We start from the raw sequence: 26650 nt of genomic DNA, 5'->3' as shown, positions 1-26650 counted from the left end.
ATGTTTCACTATATATAGATTTAATGTTGTAGTACTGTAGTACTGTACAAATTTGTCCTAGGGGTATTTTGGTCATTTGAACAAATTTGTACAGTGCTAACGGAGGTTAACCGGACGGCGATGGTAAATCGTAAAAGTTAAGCAAAGTCAATGGCATCTTGTAGAACATGACAGAGTCAGTAGCAAATTATAGACGTGTGACAAAGTCAGTGGCATATAATGGATTGTCTCTTTCACCAGTGATATCAGTCACCAAAGCAAGAAGTCGGGGTCTCGGGGACCATTTTGTCATTTTGTCAAACTGGACCTAGGCCCATTGGACTTCTTAGGCCCATGGACCGTACGTGGAGCCGAAGCTTCCGGAACCCAAAACCCTTCTTCCCTAGCAAAACCCTCTCTCTCTCTTCTCGAATCGAAATTGCGAAGCCGCAAGCAAAGCCGCCGGAGGAAGGAGCAATCGCGAGTACTCACCACCATGTACCGGGCGGCGGCGGCGGCGGCGTCGTCGATTTCGAGGTCCTCGTCGGCGCTGCGGAAGCAGGTAACCGGCGCGCTACCTCCGACTCCTCCTCCTTCCCACCTGACGCATCTCTTCCGGGCGACGCTAACGGACGGGGACTCTTGCTTGCGAGGCAGCTGTCGCGCGGCGGTGGCGGGGAGCAGCGGCTGTGGGCGCGAGGGTATGCGGCGAAGGAGGTGGCGTTCGGCGTCGGAGCCCGGGCCGCCTTGCTGCAGGGCGTGAACGACCTCGCCGACGCCGTCAAGGTCACCATGGGCCCCAAGGTTCGTGCTCTCTGACAGACTCCGAGATGCGTGGATTGGTTGGGGAGAGTGTTGCAGCGATCGGGCTGGATCTAGTGGTGGAAGCGCTAGATTTTCGCACTCGATTTGGCGACTGAATGGGCGTGTTTGTCTGTGTCGTTGTAGGGGCGCAATGTGATTATCGAGAGATCCCATAGAGCTCCCAAAGTCACAAAGGATGGAGTCACGGTTGCAAAAAGCATTGAGTTTGAGGACAGTGCTAAGAATGTTGGTGCAAACCTGGTGAAGCAAGTTGCTGAAGCTACTAATAAGGTCGCAGGAGATGGTAAGGACCGAGCTCTAGGAAATTACTTTACTTGAGCTGCCATATGAACTATATATTCGATTGAGCTTTGAGCATAGAAGATTAGCATCCCGTTTGATTTGTAAGCCTACTCAATGCAAACAAGCATATTGTTAATCTGTTTTTTCTGCTATATGTGTTAATCCTTCTTGTCAGCTAGTAATGAATGTGTCGTCAGGATAGGTAAATTCTGATAGCATGAATCAAAATATTGATTCTTAAGTAAACTCACTTGAGTGTGATGCTCAGTGACTTAAGTTCTCACAGTGGATAATGGCGGCAATAGTTTCTGATATGTGTGGTTTTCATGTTCTGTTTTTTTTTTGGGGGCCTCATCACAAACATTATCAACCCTATGAATAGCATAATTACTAGCATGAATATAATATTCAGTGTCACTCACTGCATTTCTGGTTGTATGGGGTAACAGGTACCACTTGTGCAACTGTACTTACACAGGCTATTCTTACGGAAGGCTGCAAGGCTGTGGCAGCAGGGGTCAATGTTATGGACTTACGTAATGGCATAAACAAGGCCATAAGTTCTATCACTACACACCTCAAAAGTAAAGCATGGATTATCAACTCCTCAGAAGAAATAAATCAGGTGGGATGCTCTGGTTTGGAGTGGTATTTTGATCTCTCTGCTCCCTCCAGCTACATTGTATAAACCATATTGAGTTGCTTATGCATCTTTGCTGTAGTTATTGTTTGCATCTGCTGTAAATAAGCTAAATAATCACTTTGACTCTATATTACTGCAAACTTTCCATAGTAATTATCCCGCATTCTTGCATGCTTAAGAATATGTTATTTCATATTTCTGTAAACCAGGTAGCAACTATTTCTGCAAATGGAGAAAAGGAAATAGGAGATTTGATATCAAAGGCGATGGAAAAGGTTGGAAAGGATGGAGTTATTACTATTACTGTGAGTACCAAGTGCTGCTTTTATTATTAGCCTCATACTGCAGAATCATTCTATTTGGTAATACCTACTTACCTAGGCTGCAACTTATTTTTGGAAATTGGCAGGATGGCAAGACATTAGACAATGAGCTTGAAGCGGTACAGGGAATGAAACTTTCCAGAGGCTACATATCTCCTTACTTTGTGACTGATCAGAAGACTCAGAAGTGTGTAAGTCTGTATTTCTTGGTCAAATCAGTGAATCCAGCATGAACTACATTGTAGAAAGTTCGCTACATTCCCTCATTTGCTTTGACTTTATGATGGAAATATGCATGGAAGTGGATCACATCAGTAATAATTGAGTCAGGTTGTGTATTTTGATTGGTTTTGGTTTTCTGCCACTTTGATATAATCATTAGTAGATTATGTCTCTTAGTGTTGACCTTATAGGATGACTCAGGGTGCTTATCCTTGCAAGGTTTTATTTCCTGTTTGTTAAGTTGGTTTCTTAGATAGCTTTAGACCCAGAAAAGACCTGATGAGAGCAGAGAAAATATATATGAGAGTTGTATCAACTGGCATGGAATATTCCAAATAATGGTCTGAGACGATCTCATGTATCCCTATGTTTGTGCAGGAGATAGAAAATCCTCTTATTCTAATTCATGACAAGAAAATCTCAACGATGAATTCACTTCTTCCAGTTTTAGAAATGTCTATCAAGGTGATTATGTCCCATAATGTCTCAGCTTCTTTTGAATATGGCAATGGTAAATTGGTTTAGTACTAACCAGTGTCTCATGTATGCAGAATCGTAGGCCTCTTCTCATCATTGCTGAGGATGTTGAGGGAGAAGCTCTATCAATGCTTGTTCTGAACAAGCATCGTGCTGGATTAAAGGTGATATTAACTACTGGTCCTACTGTATACAATACTGAATTGCGTATACAAGCTGCTTGATGATATGTGTCCGTTGTTAGTTAAAGTGCAAGCTTCTTACCTTCTTCAAGCTAGAGCTATGGATCGTTGATATTCTGGTAAATTAGTAATTATCATGCATCGATTATAGATATGTGCTGTCAAAGCTCCTGGATTTGGTGAAAACAGAAGAGCCAATCTGGATGACGTGGCTGTGTTGACAGGAGGAGAGGTCAGTCATGATCAACAACCATAAAAGTCCTTAAACACAAGTGATACAATATGACTGAAATTGGCTTGCTTATTTCGTTTAATTTAATTTCAAGGTTGTCAGCGAGGACCAAGGTCTTGATCTTGGTAAAGTCGAACTACAAATGCTTGGCACTGCTAAAAAGGTTTGTCAATCTTCACAAATTATTTCACCTGAGAAACAGACAGTGAGAATTTCCTTTACAGGTTACTGTATCCCTTGATGATACTATCATTCTAGATGGTGGAGGCGACAAACAGCAGATAGAGGAGAGGTGTCAACAGGTGCTGCAATAAAATTGTCACTCTTGACCTTCATCCCAACTATCTAGATAATAGTGGCCGGATTCTCCTTTGATAGAAATTAAATTGTTTGTTATGTGAATGCCCTTAACAGCTTAGAGAATCAATGGACAAAAGCACTGCTGTATTTGACAAAGAAAAGGCTCAAGAACGTCTATCAAAGTTATCTGGTGGTGTTGCTGTCCTCAAGGTTTGTTATTTTTCAGGTGCACAGTGATGTTTCACTGTATTTCTTTTCCCCACTTTGCTCCTCTCAGGATATCCATTTTGACTGCAGATTGGGGGAGCTAGTGAAGTTGAAGTTGGTGAGAAAAAAGATAGGGTAACAGACGCTTTACATGCAGCAAGGGCTGCTGTGGAGGAGGGCATTGTACCAGGTGTAGTGACGGTTTTCTTATTTTTTCCACTTTGGTATTTTTTTTCCTAAACTTGTTTCTTGATGTTTTGCTTTCGTGTAACTTGTCCATATGTTTTGTGCCAATTTGGAACTTCAAACAGGTGGTGGAGTTGCCCTTCTGTATGCCACCAAGGAGCTTGACAAGATTATCACAGCAAATGAGGATGAAAAGATTGGAGTTCAAATTATCAAGAATGCTTTGAAGGTTAGTTCCTGTATTGGTTTTGGCGTTTCATGTGCCTGATGGCTTGTTTCTTAAACATGTAATAATCTCTGAATTTCTGTAGGCTCCTTTGATGACTATAGCTGCAAATGCTGGCATTGATGGTGGTGTGGTCATTGGGAAGCTAATTGAACAAGATAATCTTAATCTGGGCTATGATGCAGCAAGAGGTTTGTGCTGTTTAGCTATGTTTTGGCATTACTGGCTGTAACAAAAATTATGTTGAGTTCCTTTATTGCGGTTTAGATAGTCCTTGAAAAGGCTATCCATATGCCTTCAAAAGCATAGTAATCTTTATGATTCATTAGCTGATTCCTGCTCTTTGCCAACTACAGGGGAGTATGTTGACATGATTAAGGCTGGGATCATCGACCCTGTGAAAGTCATCCGAACAGCGCTACAAGATGCATCAAGGTACGCACGTTCCTTAAGTTGATTACTATTTTTCCTTTGCATTACTAAAATTTCCACACTTGCTTAATAACTTGTGTTTTTGTTTCAGTGTTTCTTTGCTGATGACAACGACAGAGGCAGCTGTTGCTGAGCCCCCAGCAGCAAAGGCCAGAATGGCCAGTCGGATGCCGCAGATGAGCGGGATGGATTTTTGAGAGCAAGTAACATGATTTATGATATGTCTTCTCCTGATGTAAGGCAGTGCCCCTCAAATGAAAGGGGTGATTTTTTGAAAGCTATATGACGTGATTTGTCTTTTCGTGGTGAAAGGCAGTAGTAGTACTTAATATTTCTACAGAATTTCACGGCCCGGGAGAAAGACGTTACAGATATAATTTATTTTAAACTTGGGAATTGGGAATCCGTCTGATGTAAACTGAACTAATGTGGAGCACCTCATTTTGTAGATTACTACATATGTGAAATTGATACTGTGAAAGCTGCAATATTTTACTATGCATTTTGGCAATAATTTTGCCTGCGCAAAACCACCATTTGTCCGACCACCTGAACGAATTATTCTCCCCTGATCTCCTTGAATGTGCGCACGAACTGATTCAAACACATCACAACTCGACTGTTATCGGGAAGGCGAAAATGCAAAGTAGACAAACAAGGAGTGAAGATTTATGACTCATGAACACTTCCAATTTCTCATTATAAGGGGATAAGGGGAAATAAACCGTTTATACCGTATAATATAGATCGTATCTAACTCTACTTGCCTTGAGATCGATGGGGGCAAACTGTTTATTCACGCAACAAACACTACATATCGTGTCCTTACAGACATGCAACATTTAAAAGATTCAGTGATCATTGAAGATTTTATGCCGGTTTCGCCTCTTCTGGTGTCTGCATAAAGCGTGGAACTTCTCCGTTCATCACCCTCCATGGCCCCCAGTAGAATTTGGGCGGCATGAGCGGCACGGCCTCGCCCGGATGATCTTCCCAGTACTTCTCCTGCTCCAAAATGCGGTCACAATCAGGCAAAAGCAACTGTAAATTGAGGTCAAATTGCCAATCCTAGTTATTTCAAAGGTATATTGCTTGCATTGTTTTGTACAACCTGATTCATATAGGACAATAGGGCGATCTGATTCTATATATATATCACCAATCAAACCTGGCCAAACTTGCTTGTAGGGTAAATTGACAGTCCTAAACTCCTAATCAGTTCAACAAAGTATGCAACCAAAATTTGTTGTGATCCAGCTAGCTACTACTACCGAGTACATGTTAATCATACCATACGGGAACATATGCTAAACAGAGCTTTGATCACTGAAGCATGCGAAATTCATGTCCAAGTTTCGAGACCAAGGGGCCTAAGCATTCCGTCGAGCACCTTATGCGCGGAAGCCCCACCGAGGGCAACCACAAGGAGTGAAGCAGGGAGGGGGGAGGAGTGGAGGAGCGGTTTGTTCCTAGAGTATCCTGACCTTGTAAAGCTGCTCGGTGATGGCGGAGGCGACGACGCCGGTGTAGAAGGCGGCGACGTAGGTGCCGATGAGTGGCGCGAACGAGCGCGGCGGGCGGTACGGCTCCACCATGTCCCAGAGCACCGTCTTCTCCCACCTGTTGAACTGCCGGTCCGCGTACCACCTCCACAACCGCCTCGCCATCCCTCTCTCCCCTCGCCGCCGCCGCCGCTCGCCTCCGCCTCCGCCTCCGTCCCCTCGCTGCCGCAAGCCTCTGCAACGCCGCCACCGGCAAAGAACAGCGCCACCGCTCAGCACGTCACCTGATTAGGCTTTCAATTGGACCGAAATGAGACTGCAGATCACGTGGGCCGCACGTTGCGTTGCAGTCCAATTTAAGACCGACCCGGCCCGTACTCGAGGCCCAACTAGACCGGTTCTACCCAGCCCAGCCTTAGCCCAGACCGGCCCGAGAACGGGACGTGAAAACGCAAAGGCGGGGGGCCGAGCACGAAAACTCGAAATAGCCCGCGACCTCTCTCTCTGTGTCTCCGCCGCCGCCGCCTCCGCCTCCGCCGCTCGCCGCATCCGTCGGAGGCGAGATGGGCATCAAGGTGAGCGCGGGAGGGGGGGGGGGGGGTGCCGCGCCGTCCTCGTTCGGATTTGTGACCGGTGGTGTGGGTTGTAGCTGTTTTTGCGGCCGATTCGTGATGGGTTTTCGTCTCGATTTTGTGCGGGTTTTTTTTGTTAGGGTTTGACGAAGCTTTTGGCGGACAATGCGCCCAAGGCGATGAAGGAGCAGAAGTTCGAGAGCTACTTCGGCCGGCGCATTGCCGTCGACGCCAGCATGAGCATCTACCAGTTCCTCGTATGCCCCCATGTCTCCTCTCACATTCTGCGAGTTGGCTTTGAAATGTGCTCACTTACTTGGGGTTTAGGGTTTCTTAAGCCTTTGATTGCGCGAGAGAGATTGTATTTTTTTTCTATTTAACTGCCCAGTGTTGTAAGGATTCCTCATTTCAAATTGCTCTCTTAGACCAAATCGGGTTGGGTGAAATTGGGATACCTCCATTGTGCCTCATATTTTCTTCTTTGGTCGGCTATATTTATTAACATTAAACTAAACACCTCTAGCATTGGATGTTTTGCTTTAAAAATGGGAGTAGAGCATAGCAATTCCATATTACATTCACTATATGTTCTGTGTGCAAATGCTTGACATTTTTTGGTGAGGTATTAGGAAATCCTTACCCACTGCTTTATAAGTTGGGACAGCTTTTTATGTTTTACTTGTATAGATTGTAGTTGGAAGGACGGGGATGGAAACCCTCACGAACGAGGCCGGTGAAGTCACCAGGTTCTAAATATTAATCTTACACCGTTTCTAGTGCTAGGATTCTGTTAATTCTTTTATAAGTTAGAACTTTTTGCTGTGCAGTCATTTGCAAGGTATGTTCAACCGGACAATAAGGTTGCTGGAGGCAGGAATCAAGCCAGTGTAAACCCAAATTCCTCATGTGTTGTTATTGAAATTATCCATATAAATACACTTAAAATTGTGACACTCATGCAGATATGTTTTTGACGGCAAGCCTCCTGATCTGAAGAAACAAGAGCTCGCAAAAAGGCATGATATGTTTCTTTCATCCTTAGATTGTTTTTCCTGCTGCTACTTATAACTTGTCCTATATCCCATTTTGGGCTATTATCTGTTTCTAACATGGCATGTTCTGCAGGTACTCGAAGAGGGAGGATGCCACCAAAGAACTAACAGAGGCAGTAGAGGTGAGCTAACAGTTTGTTGTGCTATTTACAATGTTCTATTATGTTCTGTCCTGTGTTTGTTCTCCTTCCTTCCTTGATCCCCAGAGAAATGACTTTTAATGTGCAGGAAGGAGATAAAGACGCAATTGAAAAATTCAGCAAGAGAACTGTGAAGGTGAGAAGGGGGGTTGATCTTACACACTAAAAGAAATGTAAAAAAAAAATCTATGATGTTTGGGGGACAACAGATTCATTCGCTGAGAAAAATATCAATGAAAACAGTTGGTTTGAATAACATGATATGGAAGATGCAAAAAAGGTAAGTATGAGAATAACCTTATCTTTGCATCTTCTTTTTCCTTGAGCAGGTCACGAAGCAGCACAATGAAGAATGTAAACGACTATTAAGACTTATGGGGGTTCCTGTTGTAGAGGTAAATCCAATTTTCTTTGGTGCCACATGCTTTTTCAGGGAATGAGTCAATATATAATCGTTGGATTTGTTTATTTTACTATGCTAGCATAAAATCTATGATTTATCATGTATTTGGCATGCTCTCAATCTCATCCAAAGACATCTTCTTTCCGGTACCAATAGGCGCCATGTGAAGCAGAAGCAGAATGTGCTGCACTTTGCATAAATGATATGGTAATGTTAACATAGTGGACTTCTGCCTTCTTGTTTCCATCTCTTGCTTCCATTTTTATTAATTACTGTTTTTTTATAGGTTTATGCAGTTGCATCAGAAGATATGGACTCTCTTACTTTTGGAGCTCCACGGTTTCTTCGTCATTTGATGGATCCAAGTTCCAAGAAAATTCCAGTTATGGAATTTGAAGTCGCGAAAGTATGCAGCACTGTGATTTGCTTGGTACAGACACTGATGTTGTACACACTTGACCAATTTTCATATTGCAGGTTTTGGAGGAGCTTGAACTCACTATGGACCAATTCATTGACTTGTGCATCCTATCTGGATGTGACTATTGTGATAGCATTAAAGGTATTTTTGCTTTCCCTCTTCTCATGAGTAGTATTCCTATAAATTCTTGCTTGCTTGAATTTCTGTCCATGCAAACTTTTTTTCCTAACCAACTATGTGTGCTTGTCCGCTAGGTATTGGAGGTCAAACAGCTCTGAAACTTATTCGTCAACATGGGTCCATAGAAAGCATTCTGGAAAACATAAATAAAGACAGGTTAATCTTTTGAACTATTTGAATATTTCCCACTTGACTGAGAACTCAACTGAGACATGTATATCAGCTGTGTGGCAAAGGCAGCCCAAAATTTTCTATATGTGCTACTTTATTTCATTTCTTGGTCGCATTATCTTACTTAGATGTAATGATGTATTGTAATGTGATGAAGACCATTTCCTATGCTAATTTGTGCTAAATTTTGATCATATCTATCGCCTACTGCAGATATCAGATTCCTGAGGACTGGCCTTATCAAGAAGCTCGACGCTTGTTCAAGGAACCCAATGTTACATTGGATATTCCTGAGCTGAAATGGAATGCTCCCGATGAGGAAGTATGCCTGTCACCTTTTTTTCCTTGCATTCAAATTTTACAAGTGATGTCGTCCCAATACTTTAATTCTTTCTCCAGGGTCTTGTAGAGTTTCTGGTGAAAGAAAATGGTTTCAACCAAGATAGAGTGACAAAGGCATGCACTTTTCTTCTGACTTACTATGTTATATTCTTGAAATATTTTTATCAGCAATTTGTTTCTCCGGTTTATGTAGGCCATAGAGAAGATTAAATTTGCCAAGAACAAATCTTCCCAAGGAAGGTGAGACGTGAGCATTGTGGTACATTTTTATACTTTGGTTCTAAGAGTGTTGCATGCCTATATCATTTGTTAAACCATACCAACTCTTGAATTAATGTGACCAGGCTCGAATCCTTCTTCAAGCCAGTTGTTAGCACATCAGTGCCTCTGAAAAGAAAGGTACCTTCACCTGAATGCCATCAATCTTGTCGTGCTTAAATTTAGAACTTTTAGCCTTCTCCAGGTTCATCCATTGTAGCATGATATACAACCAATTCATGTCATTGAATTGCGTACTTTATCTGTCCATTCAACTAACAATGTTGAATCACGTGGTTTGATGTTTTGATTGTCCAATGTACCTGCCAAATAACAGATCACAGATGAATGATAAAAATATGTCCATTAGACCAGTACTCAACAATATATTTGCAAGCAGCCAGAAGTAGGCAGATACAATAGCCAAAGCTGAATCTTGTAAGCCATGCTAAAATCCTTCTACTATGAGAAGGTTATAGCCTTGTTTGGCATGATTTTCTCGCAGATCTTGTACTGTTCCATGTAAAACTGCAACCATAGTGCTATACTATATGTAGGCTTGCAAATGTTGTGGCCATAATTATATTTTTGTAGCAATATTATGTCTCATGATTTGTTTCTATGATATAATGGCAGGACACTTCAGAAAAACCAACCAAAGCAGTCGCTAACAAGAAAACAAAGGGAGCCGGAGGAAAGAAGAAATAAGTTCGATTGTGCCATTCATCAACAAGACCTCCTGCACGTGTCATTTCAATTTTAACTCCCATGTTTGTAACTCATCCTCCATCTGATGTTTTCTATGTTCCTAGTAAACCAGAAGTCCAGAACTTCGTCTAATACTAGTTCATCTATGTAGTACGTCTCTCTTCTCTACTAGGGATTTGTAGTGTTGGTTTGGTTGCTGTGTAGTGTATGAAGAACCAACAAAATTGGCTTTGCCGCGCAAAATTAACTGGTTCCGATTCGGAATCCCGGACAGTTTCCGTAACACGGGGCTCTATTTAATCGCAACCTGCGAGCCGAGCCCGCATACCGCTCGCTCATCCACTGTTCCCATCCCAGCGAGATGATGAACAAGGAGGGTACCGAACGGAGCCCGGACGAGTACCACCGCAATATCAGCGATCTCCCGGACGATGTGCTCCGCGAAATCTTGCGCCGCGTCAACTCCCGCACCGCGCTCGGCGCCGCCGCGCTGGGCCGGCCTCGCGCGCGAGCTGCCCAGCCTCGATCTGAGGGTCGCCGACATCCTGCCGCGCGACTACTACCTAGAGCTTCGCCGGCGCGACGAGGCCAAGAGGTCGTTCTGGGTGTACGACTACGGCAAGAAGTACGACGCCGTCATCAGACGGTACGAGCGCCGCGCCATGCGCGCCATGGCCGCCTGCATGAAGGAGCTCTCGCCGTCGACGCCGCGCCGGAGCGTCCACAGGCTCGCGGTGGAGTTCATCGACACCAACAGCTCGAACCACATCAACCGCCTGATCACCACGGCCGTCGACGCGTGGGGCGTCGAGCACCTCGACGTCGCCGCCGCTCTCCTGACGTCGTCGTCGTCGGCGCAGCTGGATCACCCGGCCTACAGGTTCCCCGACGGCCGCATCAGCGACGACCCCCACGGCTCCCGGCTAAGGACGCTCGAGCTCACCAGATGCCGGCCTCCGGATCTCCGAGGCTTCGACGCGCTCACCACGCTGGTCCTGCGCGGCTTGCCCCGCACGACGCGGGCGGCCGTCTACGAGCGCGCCGTGGCGAGCTGCCCGTCGCTCCGAGCCCTCCACCTCGTCTCCTGCCGATGCCGCTACTCCAAGGTCGTGATCGACGCGCCATTGCCGGACCTCCGGGAGCTCGTCGTCGTCGGCGGCGGCGACATGAGCGTACGCTTCCTCCACGGACTCCCCAGCCTCGAGACGCTCGTCGCTGTCCAGAACAGCGTGGAGCTGTACCGCCCCGACGCCGACGCCGCGCCGCGCCTCGCGCGCGCCACCGTCGCGTTCCGCGTCGGCCAGATGGAAGGGGATCCCCCGGACTGCAGCCATTGCAGGAGAGGTTCAAGCGCGACGCCGCGCTGTCCGCGCTCGGCTACCTCTGCAGGGCCGCCATTAACGTGACGGATCTCGCGCTGCGTCTCACGGGGCCTCAGATGTGGGTCGTCCCGGAGAGCCCTTTCCTGGAGATGCCCAGCCTGAGGAGGCTGCTGGTCGCCGACGTGCCGCCGCGCTGGGACGCGACGTGGATCCGCGCCGTCGTCGAGGCGGCGGCGCCGTCGCTTGAGCGCCTCCACGTCCACTACTCCCAACACTATCGCCAAGACGACGACGACCCGGCGGCGGATCGTCGGAGATTGGAGATAGTGTGGGAGAATGAGCCGTCAAGAACACAGCATTGTGACAATCTGGAGGAGCTTGTGGTCATTGGTTTCCAGAGCAAGAAAGAGAGGCAGGTTCAGTTTGTGAGGTACGTCATGGAGGAAGCATCCATGGCGTTGCGCCGTGTTGTGCTGATCAAGCATGGACACGTCGAGGATAGAGGCCCAGGTGAATGGGAGATGGTGAGCCAGAAATGTACTTGGAGCGATGAGGAGAAGCTCGCCGTGAAGGAGCAGATCATGGAGGGGGTTTGCTGTTCGATGGACCAAGTTGAATTGGTCCTAGAATAATGAAACCAAACTATGTGTTGATTGTACATTAGTTAAACATTCATAAAGGTTATACAATACATCGAACAGTTATAATTCCCAGAGTGCTAATAAAACAGGAAGGATTGAATCCATGCAGTTTTGACGCTTCACTCACAAAGAAAACTGCATTGAATTTGGCTATTTTAACATGTTCATCAAAAGCTACAGAGAATCATCCACTTTGAACAGATCATGATTTACAAGGTTCTTGGCTTCTACCCAAATTACATCACTAAACAAGTCACTTCTACCAAAAAGGAAGTTGTAGGAACAAAAATATTCAACAATTTGCATGTGTTGGCTGTCTATTCCGCCTTGTCGAGACTATTTGTCCCAGCCATCCTCTCTCATGCCAAATAGCCATTTCTGGGGGAGAGGGCCATATATGGAGGCGAACTTCGCCAAGCATTTCGTTCTGATGTCATAGTGCTTCTGCGTGTCTCGGCTAATAGCAACTGAAGAAAGCTTGGAAGTGTCGATAGCCCAAGCAGGGTGAACATACTCCACAGTCCTCGAAGAGCTTGCATTTGCATACAGAAAATTCATGAGCAAGTCCTCGCAGTTGAAGTTCTTGTGGACATAGTCTCTGCCTTCCTTAGCTTCTTGACTCCAGTATTTACTGAAAGCGAACTCACTGTCCATGAAAGCAGCACCTGTGAGGATCAAATTGTAGCCCTTCTTGCCCCGAGCATATCGCTCATTCCTGTACTGCAAAGGATCACCGTCTATCATTCGAGGGTAAAAGCCCACCATCCTCTCAGGGTGTTCTCTCCATACCTTGAATCCTTTCTCTACATCACTGCAAGTCATCATGATATCATCATCCAGTTCCAGGACAGCCCTTGTCTTTATCAAAGGGTCAACCCTAAATCGGTTGTTAAGGGAGTTGATTTCTTCCACACGTATTCTGACAGGGACTGTTGAATCAAAGGCGTCACTGGTAGGATGGTTGCCTTTGTTCCAGACAACAACTATCTCTCTGACTGACTCACATCTAGAGTAGTGTTCAACAAATAGTTTCAGGTTCCAGAGTCGAGCTTCATATGTCATTGTGACCATTGTAAATTGAGAGTGCTGCCCTTGATGTGTATATGCCTCTTCAGCGCCATTGCCACCAAGTAAGAAATGCACAGCAATGCAGACATTAACAATACCTATGAGAGCAATCACACAAAAGAATAGTGTGTTTGACCATGTTTTCTCACTGAGCCTTGCTTTGGTAGCAGAGATATTCCTGCCAATACTGGTTGAATATCTACGGATTTTCAGGTTGAAGCGATGCACAGGTAAAATACGAGATAACTCACTTCTCCTAGTTAGAGGAACCCAAAAACTTGGAGGAATGTAGCAACTGATTGCACCTTTTACAAAACCTACAAAAGTGACCAGAGCAACAGCTACCAAAAAACCCATGTAACCAAATAGAGACCGTCTTGTTGAATCACCTGAAGGGACACGATCACCATCCATGACAGCAACCCATCCACCAGAGGCAAGTTGCTGTGCATCTATGTGATGGTACCTCATACCATTCCAAGCATTCCTCCCTTTCTTTGCCTCTTCGATTCCAAGATTTACCGGAACCTCTTTGTATTCTTCCTTAGTTAGCTTTTCAATCTTGTACAGCTTAACCTTCCGTCCATAGGTACCACTGCAATCCTGCCCTGGACGATACAATGACCCTTCAAAGATGAATAGCCTTCCACCGTTTCGAGCTCCTAAACTTTTGTCAGATCTGTAAATAGGGTTTTGCTTATGTTCACTCCAAGGACCAAGAGGTGAGTTGCTGTACCAAATTTCAAGCTCTGCATTCTTTTCTATACCATGCCGGGTAAAATCTGAGGCAAACAGCCACCACAGTCCATCATATTGAACTAATGAGGAATCAATAAGTGGCTTATCAATGAGCACCTTCTCCAATGTCCATTCAAGAGGAAACTTAGTAGCTCGATAAAGTCGTAGCTCCTTCTTTTTGTTCCCCTCTGGCATCATATAAATCTACAAGAGAAAAGGTAACGTATTGACATATTCAGAAACAGCTACTCATTCCTTAAGCTATAGATATGACTGAAGTTAAAATTCTACCTCATTCTCATATTTGAACACGAACGGGTATGACAGATGCCATGCCTCATCTAAAGCAATACCAAGAAATTCCCATGTTGCACCTTGATCCAAGCTTCTTGCAACACCAATATCACCTTGCATTGTGCTTACTGTTTTTGTTTCAAAGAACAGAAAGAGTGTGTCCCCCTGAGAGATGCATACTATCATATCAGGTTGAGCATTACAATAATAACTAGAAAAAAAAATATTACGATGGGCTTAAAAAAATTCAAAAGCCTGGATTTGACAGAAATTTACCTTCAATAAAAGAAGGTTTCTGTTTGTGTATTGTAACAAACAATATTGATGTTACAAAAGCATGTATAAAATTCCCCTGTCCCAGTTGAGGAAATATCTCCAAAAAAATAAAACCCATCGTTTACATATCTATATGAAATCCAGTGTAGTGCCAATTTAATTTTAAATTATTTCATCATTTATCCTTAAAATGTGTTTTGACACTCATAGAAACCACATCATGGCCCAAATTCACTTCAATTGTAATGCAATGTACAAGTCTCAGGCAACATTTTTTCTGGTTTCATATTCGGTCAAAGAACTGTTTTCTCTTCAGTGTTTCAACAAACATTTCAGAATCATGATAAACTTAAAGGAGAAGCATCTTTGCGTACTAATTTCGATAAGCATGAACATTCATAACTTTATCAAGGAGATAATAGCGGTTAGAACTTTGTATAAATCTAAGGAGAAAAGCTTGCAATCCTTCCCCAACTACTGTTCCCTAGTAGAATGGCAATTCAGTATGCACGAGGCTTAGGTTCCAAACTTGAAGCCTATTATGCAGAATCCCAGCATTAGGACATTGTGTTTCACTACTAATAACACTTCAACAATATCCAGCTAGTAAGCTAGAACAAGTCCACCCCTGCATACGGTACTCTATCACTCTCTCGTCGAAGCATCTAAAACACACAACCCTTACCACCCTCCATATGAACTGGATTCGCAATCCATCAGCTTGAATTCTGCCTATTTGAGCTCAAAATTTCGCTTGAAACACGCAAAATCAACAAAATTCCACAGTTGACCACGAGAGCCAGAGCAGCGGCTCACCTGCACGTAGAGGAACGGGTCAGCGACGAAGTTGCTCGGGTACCCGCCTTCCGTCGGGGTCGCGCAGGTCAGCACGGGGTTCGCCACCGGCCACGCCGAGCTGTTCCCATTGCTCCTCCCTTTCTGCTCACCAGATCACACACCGGAATAAGCACCAAAATTCCTCAAAACCGCACGCAAATGGGCAGAGTCGAGGCTACTGCAGCTCAGCTCACCAGCTCGATGGGGCGGAGCTCGAGGGGGCTCTTCCCGTAGTACATCCCGATCGCCCACGACCCCTCGCCATCAGGCAAGCACCCAACGGCGCGGGAGTCGGGGAGGCGGAACGACGAGACCACCAGCCAGAAGTACACCCCTCCGACGAGCGCCGCGCCCGCCGCCGCCGCCACCAGGAACGACACGGCCGGCGACCGCGCGGCGGCCAGCCGCGCCACCACCCCACGCATGCTGCTGCCGCTCGGCCTCATAGCTCGCCGCCCCGCCATCCCCAGCCTGCCTCCGCCGCCGCCGAAGCCGGCATCGACCGCCCGATCGGATCCCAGCCTGGGCGCGACCTCGTGCTCCGAGCTGGATGGATTCCTCGTCGCCCTCCCGGCCCGGGAGTACGAGGGGGGAGAGATTAGTTTAAGCAGGCGGAGGAGGCGAGGCGAGGAGAGGCCTGAGTGATTAAACAAGAGTATTAGTGGGTGATTAGCGCGGATTAAGCCGCCGCTTTGCTTCGCTGTATGTCTCGGCGCTAAGCTGCTGCTGCTTGTGGGGGGAAGTGGGAATGGATGAGCTGGTGCACGAGGCGGCGCCTTTGGAGTTTTGGACTTTTTGTGGGTTGGACCGGGTGGCGAGAGGCTTTCCTTTCCCGACGCGACGGCGGCGACGGCAGGTTTGACCGGAGAACGGCATGCTTTGCTTTGCTTCGTTTTTTTTTTCTGAAGAGAAAATGAATTTTTCTTTGAGAAATCTAAGAGGGAAAATTATTTTCTTCATAGTAGTACTACTTTTCTCGTAAAAATGAAGTTCCATGTTGCCGTTGTGAAGCTATGGTGGAATACGTGCTCGGTTTGTTTTGGAAGGCAGTCTGTTCCGTGTTGATTTCAGGATTTCTGCAGCTTCCTGTGTGGTTTCGGCAGCCTGCAGGGGGGACAAGACAACCGGACAAGTTTGCAGTGACGAAAGCTTCACCAGAAACACCGAGATTTTAGCGGTCAAATCTATCGTGTCGTCCGTCATCTTGCCGTTTACGCCGTGCCATGCCAAAAGGATGACCCAACCCATGCGCATCAAGCATAGCAAGAATGGATCAGCACATCGTACATACAGTTTTTTACAACAACATTCGTTATCTTGTATAAACAAAATAAACAATATACAATAACCTTTTTTTTAAAGATTACATTGCGCGCGTGCACACACCAATACACACGCAACACCCCCACGAATACGTCTCCTAAACATGTTCTAAGAAACGAAAATCAGTGGCACATCTCTTATCTGTACTCTTTTAAAAGACTCCAATGGTGATGGTGAGTGATGAATCTGCCACCACCCACCATCATTACCGTGTCGGTCCACAAAGAGTGAAATATGTGAATTTTCCCTTCCCCAACCTCAAGCCATTAAACTGTGTCAAAAATAATGACAATAATATTTTACCTAAAGATTTTAACAATTAGAATAATTTTATTTTATTTTTTTAGGCTCTGAGTGTACGGTGACGGTGAGGTTCTGTTTTTTAATTCTTGTCGCAAAGCACAAGCATAATTCTTCTCGCAAAGCACAAGCATTCAACTAGTCTCGCTAAAGTCTTGTTGAAAGTTCACCTACATGTGTGTAATATTCGTGGGCATCAAGATTTAAACTTGATGAGTGGAGTCATGCATCCATGACTCCACCACCACACCACCCGTGTTTCCCCCAATTTACAAAAAACTTTTGTACTATGAGCTATAACTATGGGGGTATATTATGTGGTTAAATATTTACATTCTTTATGAAGCATCACAAAATTCAGCAATTCTAGGACGGAGACATCTTGTCACCTTCCCATGGAATACCTTATACCTATGGTGTTTGTTATATGTATGCTATCTCCTCCGTTCGAGCTATGCTAAGGAAGAGAAACACCATGTGGCCCATGTCACAGATTACAACGAGTAGGTATCATCCACGATCTTTACAGTTATGACAGATCACCGAGATCAGGTTCTCCACAGAACGCATCAGGCTCGAATGACCTTGCTGAAGTATCATCGTACACTCCAGGGATAGCACGCCCGACAGTGTTTTCAAAAGGATCCTTTGGGTTTTCGGTGTTGGCGTAGAGAAGAATGCAAAGAATCAGGGACACTGCCAGCCCCACCAAGGTAAATTTCACTCTGTTCAGCACAGGCTTGACCTGATGCATAACAAAAATTTCAGTGGTTACAATCTGCTATGCAGTTGCAGAGAACTATTCACAAGTATACCATAAAGTGCATTTGTTTTATTGGCATGAACATACAAGTATGTTTAAAATAATATATAGTGTTTCAGAAAAGGACTGCTCCAGATAAGACCCATAGATCCAGAGTATCAATTATTGATATGATTATATTATTTTGAAGAATTTCACAGCTCACGCCATGTGCATACGCTATTCAATATTCAGTTCATAAGAGTACTGCAGAGGTATAACAGAAAAGGGAAAAAAGAAAAAGAACAAACACACACAATCTGAGAACAGTAGGATGGTTCAAATAAGAAGGTTATCATGAATCATGGCAACTTACAGAAAATGAACCTAGAAGCCGATCACGAGCCAAAACTTCTGGGGTTTTAACCCATATCTGTCAAGAACAAGAAAAAATGTCATGATGCAAGAGCTAATTGTGTTGCGGAATGCTGCACAATTATACTATCATCTCATGCCCATCAGCTTGACGTGCATGCAACAATCTAGTAAGTGAAATATTTCTAGTACCATTTTTTAGAATTAGATAAGTAAAGTGGGCAATCGTGGACTATCCTACACAAAACGAAAGACAAATCTAAAGGACGACATCCAAAAAATGTATCTGTGTCAAACAGAAGAATGAACTTGGTATTTGTATATGATCAATCAATGAGAAGAACAAAATAGAGCTTTCTGTTTCTTTTTTGGGACGCGTTGCTGCTCAGTGAACAAGAAAGGTATTTTAAGAGTTTACAGGAATATAGGAGATCTACTGCAGTTTATAATTTAATATATCTGTGGGTATGTTATTATGAAAGGTTGTTGTGATCTAAAACCCCATTTATCTTGGTGACAAGGCGAAAATTAGGATTAAAAAAATGCATGTCATTTTTATCTCTGAATTTCATAATCACCTTGATAACAAGCTAACAATCTGAGAATTCTATGAAATTGCATATAGCTGCAGATCTAATACTTCAGCAGTTGGTTATTGGTGTGATATCTAATAAGAATTGGTATGACTTGAGCATCAACAGTATTGACTATCGAGTACAATGATAAGCAAGGGAGTGACTTTTGGGAGTGTTCTTTTGGTGGCACTGCATATATTTCTGATTCAGTGATCCCTGTTGATTTTCCCCTTTTTTGAGACAAAAGGCACTGAAGCCCTGCTTTTAAGAAAGCAAAGGAAAGTTGGTTTTCATTCCACTATTGTTTAGCTAAAGCAGTAAAGTCTAAAGCCACAAAATCTTGTTAAGCCAGAGCTAAATAAGCGTGCTGTCAAAGATATCCCAGTTATTGTAGTTGTAAGTTGTAAAGGAACATGAGCGATCTTGTCCTGTGGCAAACCAAATGTTCCACGAAAAATAGCATGCCAAATTGTCCAGCAAGTACCAAATCAATGCCAAGTATCAGATCAAGGTCAAGGCATATATATCCTGTCAAATCTTTCTCTACTTGATCCCAAAAATACCAGTGTAAGCATAAACTCCATGTTAGTACTGCACTAGAATCACAGAAATGAGTCAATGACAGGATCAAGCGTAGTATCTCACCTGCCCGTCGTACCATCCCGTTTCCTCATCTGCGAAAATCAGGCACTGAAATCAGATCCGCAAACATGGAAACAAACGAAAGAAAGGAGATATAGTAATTTGGGGTTTCCTCACACTCCACGGTGGCGCTGAGGAGGCGGTTGCCGACGTACGCCCACCCGAGGTACATCCGCACCACGGCGAGCGTGACGGCCAGTATCCCGGACCCGGTGGCCCCGAGCGCGAGGTGCACGGCGTCGCCGCCGGCCCCTCCGCGGCCGCCGAACGACGCGACGGGGAGGCCGACGAAGAGCGCGAAGGCGGCGCCGGTGAGCGCGAGGCGGGAGCAGTAGACCGTGAGGTCCCCCGCCGCCCACGAGAAGGGCAGCGACGCCGCCAGCGACTCGTACTCGTTCACCGGCAGCTGCTCCGGCGGCACGGGGCACCACTCCGTCCCCTGCGACGAGCTCCCGTTCCGCGACGGCGGGACCGCGAACCGGCGGCGCCCCCGCCCCCGCCGCCGTCCGCGGGAGCCCCCGGCCATCGTCGGGAGGAGAGGCGGGAGGAGGAGGAGGCGCGCGTGGAGGGGAGGAGGAGGGGAGAGGGGAGCGGCGGCCATGTCCGTGGAAGGGAAGGCGAGGAGAGTGAGGGTTGCGAGAGCCGCGAAGCAACGGCTTCGGGTTTCGTTGCGTGCGTGGCTCTGCCTCGTGTTGCAGACTTCAGTAAGCTCACTGCACAAGTGCACATTGTTCCCGGCGACTCCTACTAAGAAACATGTTTCACAAATTTGATGAAAACCACTTGGTTTTTTCAAAGTTTGAAGATTTTAAGACGTCTCGAGTTGACAAACCGCTGGCAAACCGATTATAAAAAATATCAAATTAGACTTTAATTTCTTTTAACAAAATCTATCCGAATTTTACCGGTTTTCACCGTTGAAAGCCAACAGAATGACTGGAGTGGTTTTCGATAGCGCGAATGATTCTATGAACCATGCTTTAGGGTGTGTTTAGGTCACGCAAAAATTGAAAGTTTGGTCGAAATTGGAACGATGTGATGGAAAAGTTGAAAGTTTATGTGTGTAGGAAAGTTTTGATGTGATAGAAAAGTTGAAAGTTTAAAGAAAAAGTTTGAAACTAAACAAGGCCTTAATTCGTGACGAAATACATTAGTCATGACAATAAACATTGGAATCGGATATTTAGTTACCAATTTTTTCTTCAAACTTCCAATTTTTTAATCACATCAAAACTTTCCTACACACACAAACTTTCAATTTTTCCATCACATCATTCTAATTTCAATCAAATTTTTAATTTTAGCGTGAACTAAGCACACCCTAAAATAAACTATTTTTGGGAGAATTAAACGTCCTATTTGATGCCACGTGAAAGAGCGTTTTTATTCTCAGAAGGACCTTCGCCGCCCGCCGGTTTGTTCAGAGGATAAACAGTTTTGTGTTGCAACATAAGCATTTCCTCTTACGTAATCAATATTGTGATCGATTAGTCTAAAATCGTCTTTTAGGAAAGGCTAACACTGGCCTGATTTTGATTAATTAAAGAAGGGAAGCATCATCCTTAGACGGAGAGCATGCTGCCACGCCTGCCTGCTACTACCCTAACCACATGATTACTTTTCTAATGGAATTCTTGTAACATAATTAGCGAAACATCTTTATCGAATAACTACCGGATCACAGGAGTATCACTTGATAATGGTTTCTTTCCGAGATATTTGCGCAAAAAGCAAGTTCCAGAGAGATTAAAGAACATGACACGTGATTACAGAAAGTTCCTAAGAATTCATGGTGTGAAAAACTTTCACGGTTTGGTGGGTGTGATGGGAATGTGGAGCGATGCTTATTCGTGTAAATCTTCAAAATGGTTTTCTCAAATAATGTGTACTTATTCCATTTTAGAATATACACAATTTAAAATGATTAGACACAACCTACACTTATATACCTGTTCATCTTGTGATAACGCTTCATTCATCACTGCTCTTATTTCAAGTGAAATTGAAACTGTTGGGCTGAGCTCCAAGTTGGAGCTGTGACAAACAGTTCCCTAGTATATTTATTTGGATATGTCCAATTCTCTTATATATTGTTATATTTTAAATCGAGGAGAGTATATATATACTAGGGCAAAACATAATATATATGATTAATACACACGTATTAGTGTTAGATAAAAAATATATATGATTAATTAGCACGCCATGACTATAATCGTATCAGGAATGATGTTAACAAGCTAATACTAGTATGAGCTTATGACGACTCCAAACCATCGTCAGCTAGTTGCTCACTCGATTGATGTTGTCCTCGCCATGAAGCAACCACGACCGCGACTATTCAACTCTCCAACCCGGGAAAGGAAAAAAATCTCACCGATTCACAAGTAGCAGCGGTAACCAAGCCTGCCACGTCAGCTCTCGCGCAACCAGTCCACCAAATCCCGACCGGTCATCCTCAATCCAACGGCAGATCATGCCACCACCCACCCTACCCGCCGCGTCCCGGCTGAGAAGCGGGCCCACCTCCACCTCAGCCCAGTCGCCCGTTGCCGAGTGCCCCCTGGCCCTACATGTCATCCACACGGGGTGGGTGCGCGTAGCTTCTCCCTCCCCGTCCACCCCAGGTGCATGCACCTTCCCCCAACTTTACTCCTTTTTTTTTTTTCCTTTTCTCTCTTCCACCCCGCTATAAGTGTACAGCTTCCGCCTCCTCCCCAATGCGTCAAACACTTGACCTGCACTTGCTCGGAGCGGTGGCGTCCCAATCCAATCCATTCCCAATGCGACTTCTCAGGAGGATCCCGCTGCTCGTGGTAAGCCCCCCGCCCGCCCGCGATCCTGCTCTGCTAGGATCTTTGGTTCAGAGAGAGATTTCTGGGTTTTTTTTTGTTTTTGTTTTGGCTAGTGGTGTGGCAGGAGAGGTTTGACTGGGATTTTTCTTTCCTGGGGGTGTGTAGGACGAGTCCGAATGGGATTAAGGCCATCGGGGTGTTTCGTCTAGTGCATTGGTGGCTGGATGCTTTGCTTGCTGAGGAAGCGAGGTTGAGCTGGGAGGGAGGGCTCTGGTGTGGTGTTGACGAAGAGGTAAAGGATAAAGATTTTGCGTGAATCGTGATTCATTGTGTTCAGTTAGTAAGTTGGTCTGCTTTATTAGTTTTTTTTTTGGCGATAAAATTGAATATTATCTCGGTGAAGTGATTTTTGTGGTCTGCTTTATTAGTTCTTGCATGCCAAGTGCCAACAAAGTTGTTACACATGTTTGCGTGTAACACATGGTGTATTGTATTGTACAGTAGCAATAATTTAGTCCATTATCTAACAAAAAAAGTAGTAATAATTTAGCACACTGTGTTATCGGTTGTTTTGAGGATGCAAAATAATGCCAAACAAGTAATTTAAAATTTAGCCAAAATTTGTCTGAATGTTTGACTGGTAATCTGGTATTGAGTTTCTTACAAATGGAGCGGTTGTCATGGCATTTGAATGGCATGGCTACAACGGGTGTGTTTAGATCCAAACTTTGGATCCAAAGTTTGCAAAATTCCATCACATCAACCTGTCATACACACACAACTTTTCAGTCACATCATCTCTAATTTCAACCAAAATCCAAACTTTGGATGGAACTAAAGGCAGCCGTATCACATTGTTCATAGTTTATTTAAAAATTGGATGATAAATTGCTATGGCTACATCTAGGTTTTCCTGTTTGAATACTTGTGCCCCAGAGGATTGTCTTTGGAGAGTTTGGCCTATCAATTTAATATTGTGTTATTATAAAATGAATTTCGTAATGTATTGTAGAGTCTATTCATCTTATATGATCATGTAATATTGATATGGTAAGTATGTCAATAAAAACCAAGATTGGCTGTTCATAAGCAACAACATGATTATTGGAGAGCTGATGGGACCTACTATTAGAGCGGAGTAATGGAGTATTTTATTGTACTAAACTGTTTTAGTCTTCATAACTATTGTCAAATAGTAACCCTATTTCCATAAGGAGGAAAAATAAAGGGGGACGACACCTATCATACTATTGTTCTTACTGTTTTCCCATCGCGTTTTATTTTTTCTTACTTGACATTGTCATACCCCATCACTTGATAGCGTAATTGCCCACCATTTTGATTTGTACATTCATCATTATTTTTAAACATATCTAACCTTACTTATTTCTCTTGGACAACATAACAAGTGGTGCACAGTGTTTTATTGTAGGTTGACAGGATCATGACATGCAACTGGAAAATGCTTGATTATGTTTGATAGTACGAGGATTGTCCGAGTTTCTGAGATTATTGCCTTCAATGGAGGTTGAAGCTGCTTGTGGTGATGGAGTAGTCAGTTCAAGCAATGAGATGCAGGAATTGTGGCCACTAGGTGAAGTAGACCAAAAGGGAACCAGGTTCCCTTGTTGCATTGTTTGGACACCTCTGCCAGTGGTTTCTTGGCTGGCTCCCTACATAGGTCATGTCGGGATTGCCCGGGAGGATGGAACTGTCATGGACTTTGCAGGTTCAAATTTTGTGAGTGTAGATGACCTTGCATATGGTTCTGCTGCGAGGTACCTCCAGCTCGACAGGAGAAAGGTATACTTATTCTCCCCTGGATTTATGCTGCACTTAATATCTGAATATTTTAGAAACCAGGCCACTAATATGAACCTGCAGTTTACTTTATGAAAACTTCTTTGCTTCCATTTCAGAAATGAGATAGTGGTTTGACACCATCATAATTCAGAGGGCATGATTACATGAATGATACGGTTATTTCTTACATATATTTTCTTTTGGTACACCATCCTGCCACGTGACTGTGAGCCTGTGATCTTAAACATTGTAAAGCAGTAAGCCTGCCGGGCATGCCATATTCTTGCCTGTTGGGCACTTAATTCAGATCCTGCATTCATACAGTTATTCAGATGGAAGCTTCCATATAAACTGTGACCATGGGGGTGTTGCGGGCTGTGACTAACAGTCTATAACCTACAGCGTTTCTTCTCGTTGCAAGAAAAAGTTCTTTTCATATAAACTGTGATCCTAAGATCTGAAAATCTTGCCAACATAACCACTTATTTACTGTCTTTTGGTTCATGTTCATTCTTCTTAACTGTCTTTTAGTACTGAAACTTTTATGACTTTGCTGTGGTTTGCTGATATTGATTTTTCTGCTGCCTTGGGGGTGATCAGTGCTGCTTCCCTGCCAACCTCGCGGCGCATGTGTGCGCGAGGTCCTACGAGCACTCGGAGGCCGGGACGGCGATCTCGTGGGACGACGCGCTGCAGTCCGGCGCGAGGCGGTTCGAGCACAAGTGCTACAACCTCTTCACCTGCAACAGCCACTCCTTCGTGGCGAGCTGCCTGAACCGCCTCGCCTACGGCGGCTCCGTCGGCTGGAACGTCCTCAACCTGGCCGCCCTCGTGTGGCTGCGCGGCCGGTGGCTGGGCAAGATGGCCGTCGTCCGGTCGCTCCTCCCCTTCGCCGCCGTGGCCTGCGTCGGCGTCCTCATGGCCGGCTGGTCCTTCCTCATCGGCATGGCGGCATTCTCCTCCCTCCTCCTCGGCTGGTTCGTCCTCGGCGTCTACTGCTTCAAGGGCTTGGTCTGCTGATCGATCTGAAGGCCATTTTGTTGAAATTCGACCAGAATATGCATCTTTTTTCAGTTACGCAACGCGCACTTTCAGTAAATTATAGACAGTTTTTACAGTGAAATCAGAGAGTTGTACACTTGTAGTCATCTTTGAAGTTTCATGGAACTATAATCTCATGGATGATGATGAAGGAGAACCGATGAAAAGACCATTTCTACTGTACTGTTCACGAGTGATCGCATCACGTTTTCCGTCGGTGACTTGAGCCGTGGTATCAAAGAAAAGCATTCAAGCTTGCTCATTCTCAAATCGTGTTCATCGATGGCACTACTCTCCCTGTTGCTCGGCTTCGTGAGCATTCCTACTCTAGATGGATGGTAGTACTCCAGATCATGAATCACGAGTAGTCCTTTGTGTTCGTGCCACGATACATTGATTGCATCATTGAAGGCACGTACCAGGCTCTGCGTGAGTAGGAGTATGGCAGAATGCAATGAGCTCATGAGCCAACGAGGCAAGGAGCGATTGGTTGCCATGCCAGTTTTTTTCCCTTTTTTTTTTAAAAAAAAAGAAACTTGCCATGCCAGTTCGATTTCCATCTGTCACACAGCAATGAGAGGCCGGGCATCAAGCTGTGCGCAGCCAGAGTTTTACCTTTCCTAATCAGGGCCTGATTGGGGGAGCTTTTAGCAGCTACAGCTTCTCCTAAAATCTCCAGTTGCCAGAAGCTCTCCCAAACAGTCCAGATTTTTATCCAGATTCTGAGAATCTGTAGTTGTAGAATCTGGAAAATGAACTAGATTCTCACCAGCTAGCTTCTCAGCAGCTGCTTATCAGAATCTTAAACTCCCCCAAACAGGCCCTCAGCGCTGGATCCCAACTACAGACGGTATGACAGTTTTCATCAAAATTTGGTTACATTTACTGTTTTGAATTTGAATTCTTAAAATCCATTTAAAATTTTACCCGGAATATACTTTCGTCTTCGTTGAAACATTGAAACTTCACAGTTTTCGGTCGTTTCTTTTTTTTGAAAAAAGTAAACTCATTGCTCAAGGACTGCACAACAGGAGTATACTTTGCCTGGTGCAAACTCAAGGCGAACCTTAAATTAGGACGCCTGTAAAGAAAAACAGTATCAAATCAGCTAATTTAGCATATGATTAGTATTTGTAAAAAAAAAAACAGTTTGATTCACATGTTAAGTTATGGTCGACTTAGGGCCTATTTGAATTTTCAACTTGGTTTAGCATTTTAGTGACACGTAAAATGAGCTAAACCATTAGTACATGAATAATTGAGTATTAGTTATTACAGACTTTAAAAATGGGTTAATTAATTTTTTAAAAGAAACTTATATTTTTTTCAAAACGCACATCACTTAACAATTTAAAAAATGTGTTTAATGAAAAAGGAGAAAGTTGTAATTTGGATATGAAGAAAAGAACTAGGCCCAAACTTTTCAAACATGTGTTTTTTTAAAGATTGGGTTTTCACGTATATATATAGGGCTTCTTTTGGAACATAGAATTCTCAAGACACAAAAATATGAAAAATATATTATTGGAGTGTCCTAGTAGCCCATTGGTTTTCCTAATAAGCCAAAGACAAAACTAAAATTTGAATTTTCAAACTTAATCTAAAGCTGATTT

At 44.4% G+C, this 26650-nt stretch overlaps 6 protein-coding genes across 10 annotated transcripts; 3 read left to right on the top strand and 3 right to left on the bottom strand.

The window, feature by feature from the left end:
* Positions 1-381: 381 nt before the first annotated feature.
* Positions 382-5116, top strand: LOC127773877 (chaperonin CPN60-like 2, mitochondrial). The gene is made up of 17 exons (XM_052300096.1): positions 382-541; positions 637-783; positions 928-1087; positions 1536-1711; positions 1939-2034; positions 2139-2243; positions 2653-2739; positions 2826-2915; positions 3085-3165; positions 3260-3328; positions 3390-3467; positions 3580-3675; positions 3763-3862; positions 3984-4087; positions 4170-4275; positions 4441-4519; positions 4608-5116. The coding sequence occupies exons 1-17, from the start codon at positions 476-478 to the stop codon at positions 4711-4713; spliced, it is 1746 nt and encodes a 581-aa protein (XP_052156056.1). The 5' UTR covers positions 382-475; the 3' UTR covers positions 4714-5116.
* Positions 5117-5226: 110 nt separating this feature from the next.
* Positions 5227-6329, bottom strand: LOC127773890 (uncharacterized protein At4g29660). The gene is made up of 2 exons (XM_052300111.1): positions 6001-6329; positions 5227-5521 (listed from the first exon to the last, which is right to left on the bottom strand). Exons 1-2 carry the CDS (start codon positions 6181-6183, stop codon positions 5387-5389), a joined length of 318 nt encoding a protein of 105 aa, XP_052156071.1. The 5' UTR covers positions 6184-6329; the 3' UTR covers positions 5227-5386.
* A 171-nt stretch (positions 6330-6500) lies between these two features.
* LOC127773412 (flap endonuclease 1-A) lies at positions 6501-10548 on the top strand. 2 transcript variants are annotated; one of them, XR_008017567.1, is made up of 17 exons: positions 6501-6593; positions 6731-6847; positions 7278-7336; positions 7418-7477; positions 7553-7606; positions 7716-7764; positions 7871-7918; positions 8112-8177; positions 8342-8392; positions 8472-8591; positions 8663-8747; positions 8861-8942; positions 9171-9279; positions 9357-9413; positions 9493-9558; positions 9644-9698; positions 10194-10548. XR_008017567.1 is itself a non-coding variant. In XM_052299475.1 (17 exons), the coding sequence occupies exons 1-17, from the start codon at positions 6582-6584 to the stop codon at positions 10263-10265; spliced, it is 1143 nt and encodes a 380-aa protein (XP_052155435.1). In that variant the 5' UTR covers positions 6501-6581; the 3' UTR covers positions 10266-10548. The 2 variants fall into 2 exon arrangements, 1 of the variants encoding a protein (XP_052155435.1); XM_052299475.1 differs by having other exon boundaries at positions 9493-9539.
* Positions 10549-12337: 1789 nt separating this feature from the next.
* Positions 12338-16339, bottom strand: LOC127773411 (glucosamine inositolphosphorylceramide transferase 1-like). Its single transcript, XM_052299474.1, is given in 5 exon segments — positions 12338-14238; positions 14326-14493; positions 15421-15543; positions 15636-16239; positions 16241-16339. Coding segments are annotated over 5 exon segments (2646 nt in total). The 5' UTR covers positions 16318-16339; the 3' UTR covers positions 12338-12564.
* Positions 16340-17359: 1020 nt separating this feature from the next.
* On the bottom strand, positions 17360-20116 carry LOC127772678 (uncharacterized protein ycf36). Its single transcript, XM_052298632.1, has 4 exons — positions 19516-20116; positions 19402-19430; positions 18183-18239; positions 17360-17809 (listed from the first exon to the last, which is right to left on the bottom strand). The coding sequence occupies exons 1-4, from the start codon at positions 19997-19999 to the stop codon at positions 17594-17596; spliced, it is 786 nt and encodes a 261-aa protein (XP_052154592.1). The 5' UTR covers positions 20000-20116; the 3' UTR covers positions 17360-17593.
* A 1973-nt stretch (positions 20117-22089) lies between these two features.
* LOC127775219 (protein REVERSION-TO-ETHYLENE SENSITIVITY1-like) lies at positions 22090-25220 on the top strand. Of its 4 annotated transcripts, none has more exons than XM_052301546.1 (4): positions 22090-22214; positions 22359-22485; positions 23626-23996; positions 24597-25220. In XM_052301546.1, the coding sequence occupies exons 3-4, from the start codon at positions 23715-23717 to the stop codon at positions 25014-25016; spliced, it is 702 nt and encodes a 233-aa protein (XP_052157506.1). In that variant the 5' UTR covers positions 22090-22214; positions 22359-22485; positions 23626-23714; the 3' UTR covers positions 25017-25220. The 4 variants fall into 4 exon arrangements, with proteins under 4 accessions (XP_052157506.1, XP_052157507.1, XP_052157509.1 ...); XM_052301547.1 differs by having other exon boundaries at positions 23613-23996; XM_052301549.1 differs by lacking the exon at positions 22359-22485 and having other exon boundaries at positions 23613-23996.
* The last annotated feature ends 1430 nt before the right edge of the window (positions 25221-26650 follow it).

Source organism: Oryza glaberrima, chromosome 5, assembly GCF_000147395.1.
Source record: "Oryza glaberrima chromosome 5, OglaRS2, whole genome shotgun sequence".
In the NCBI taxonomy this organism is placed as follows: Eukaryota; Viridiplantae; Streptophyta; class Magnoliopsida; order Poales; family Poaceae; genus Oryza; species Oryza glaberrima.
This window is presented reverse-complemented; position numbering and strand designations above follow the sequence as displayed.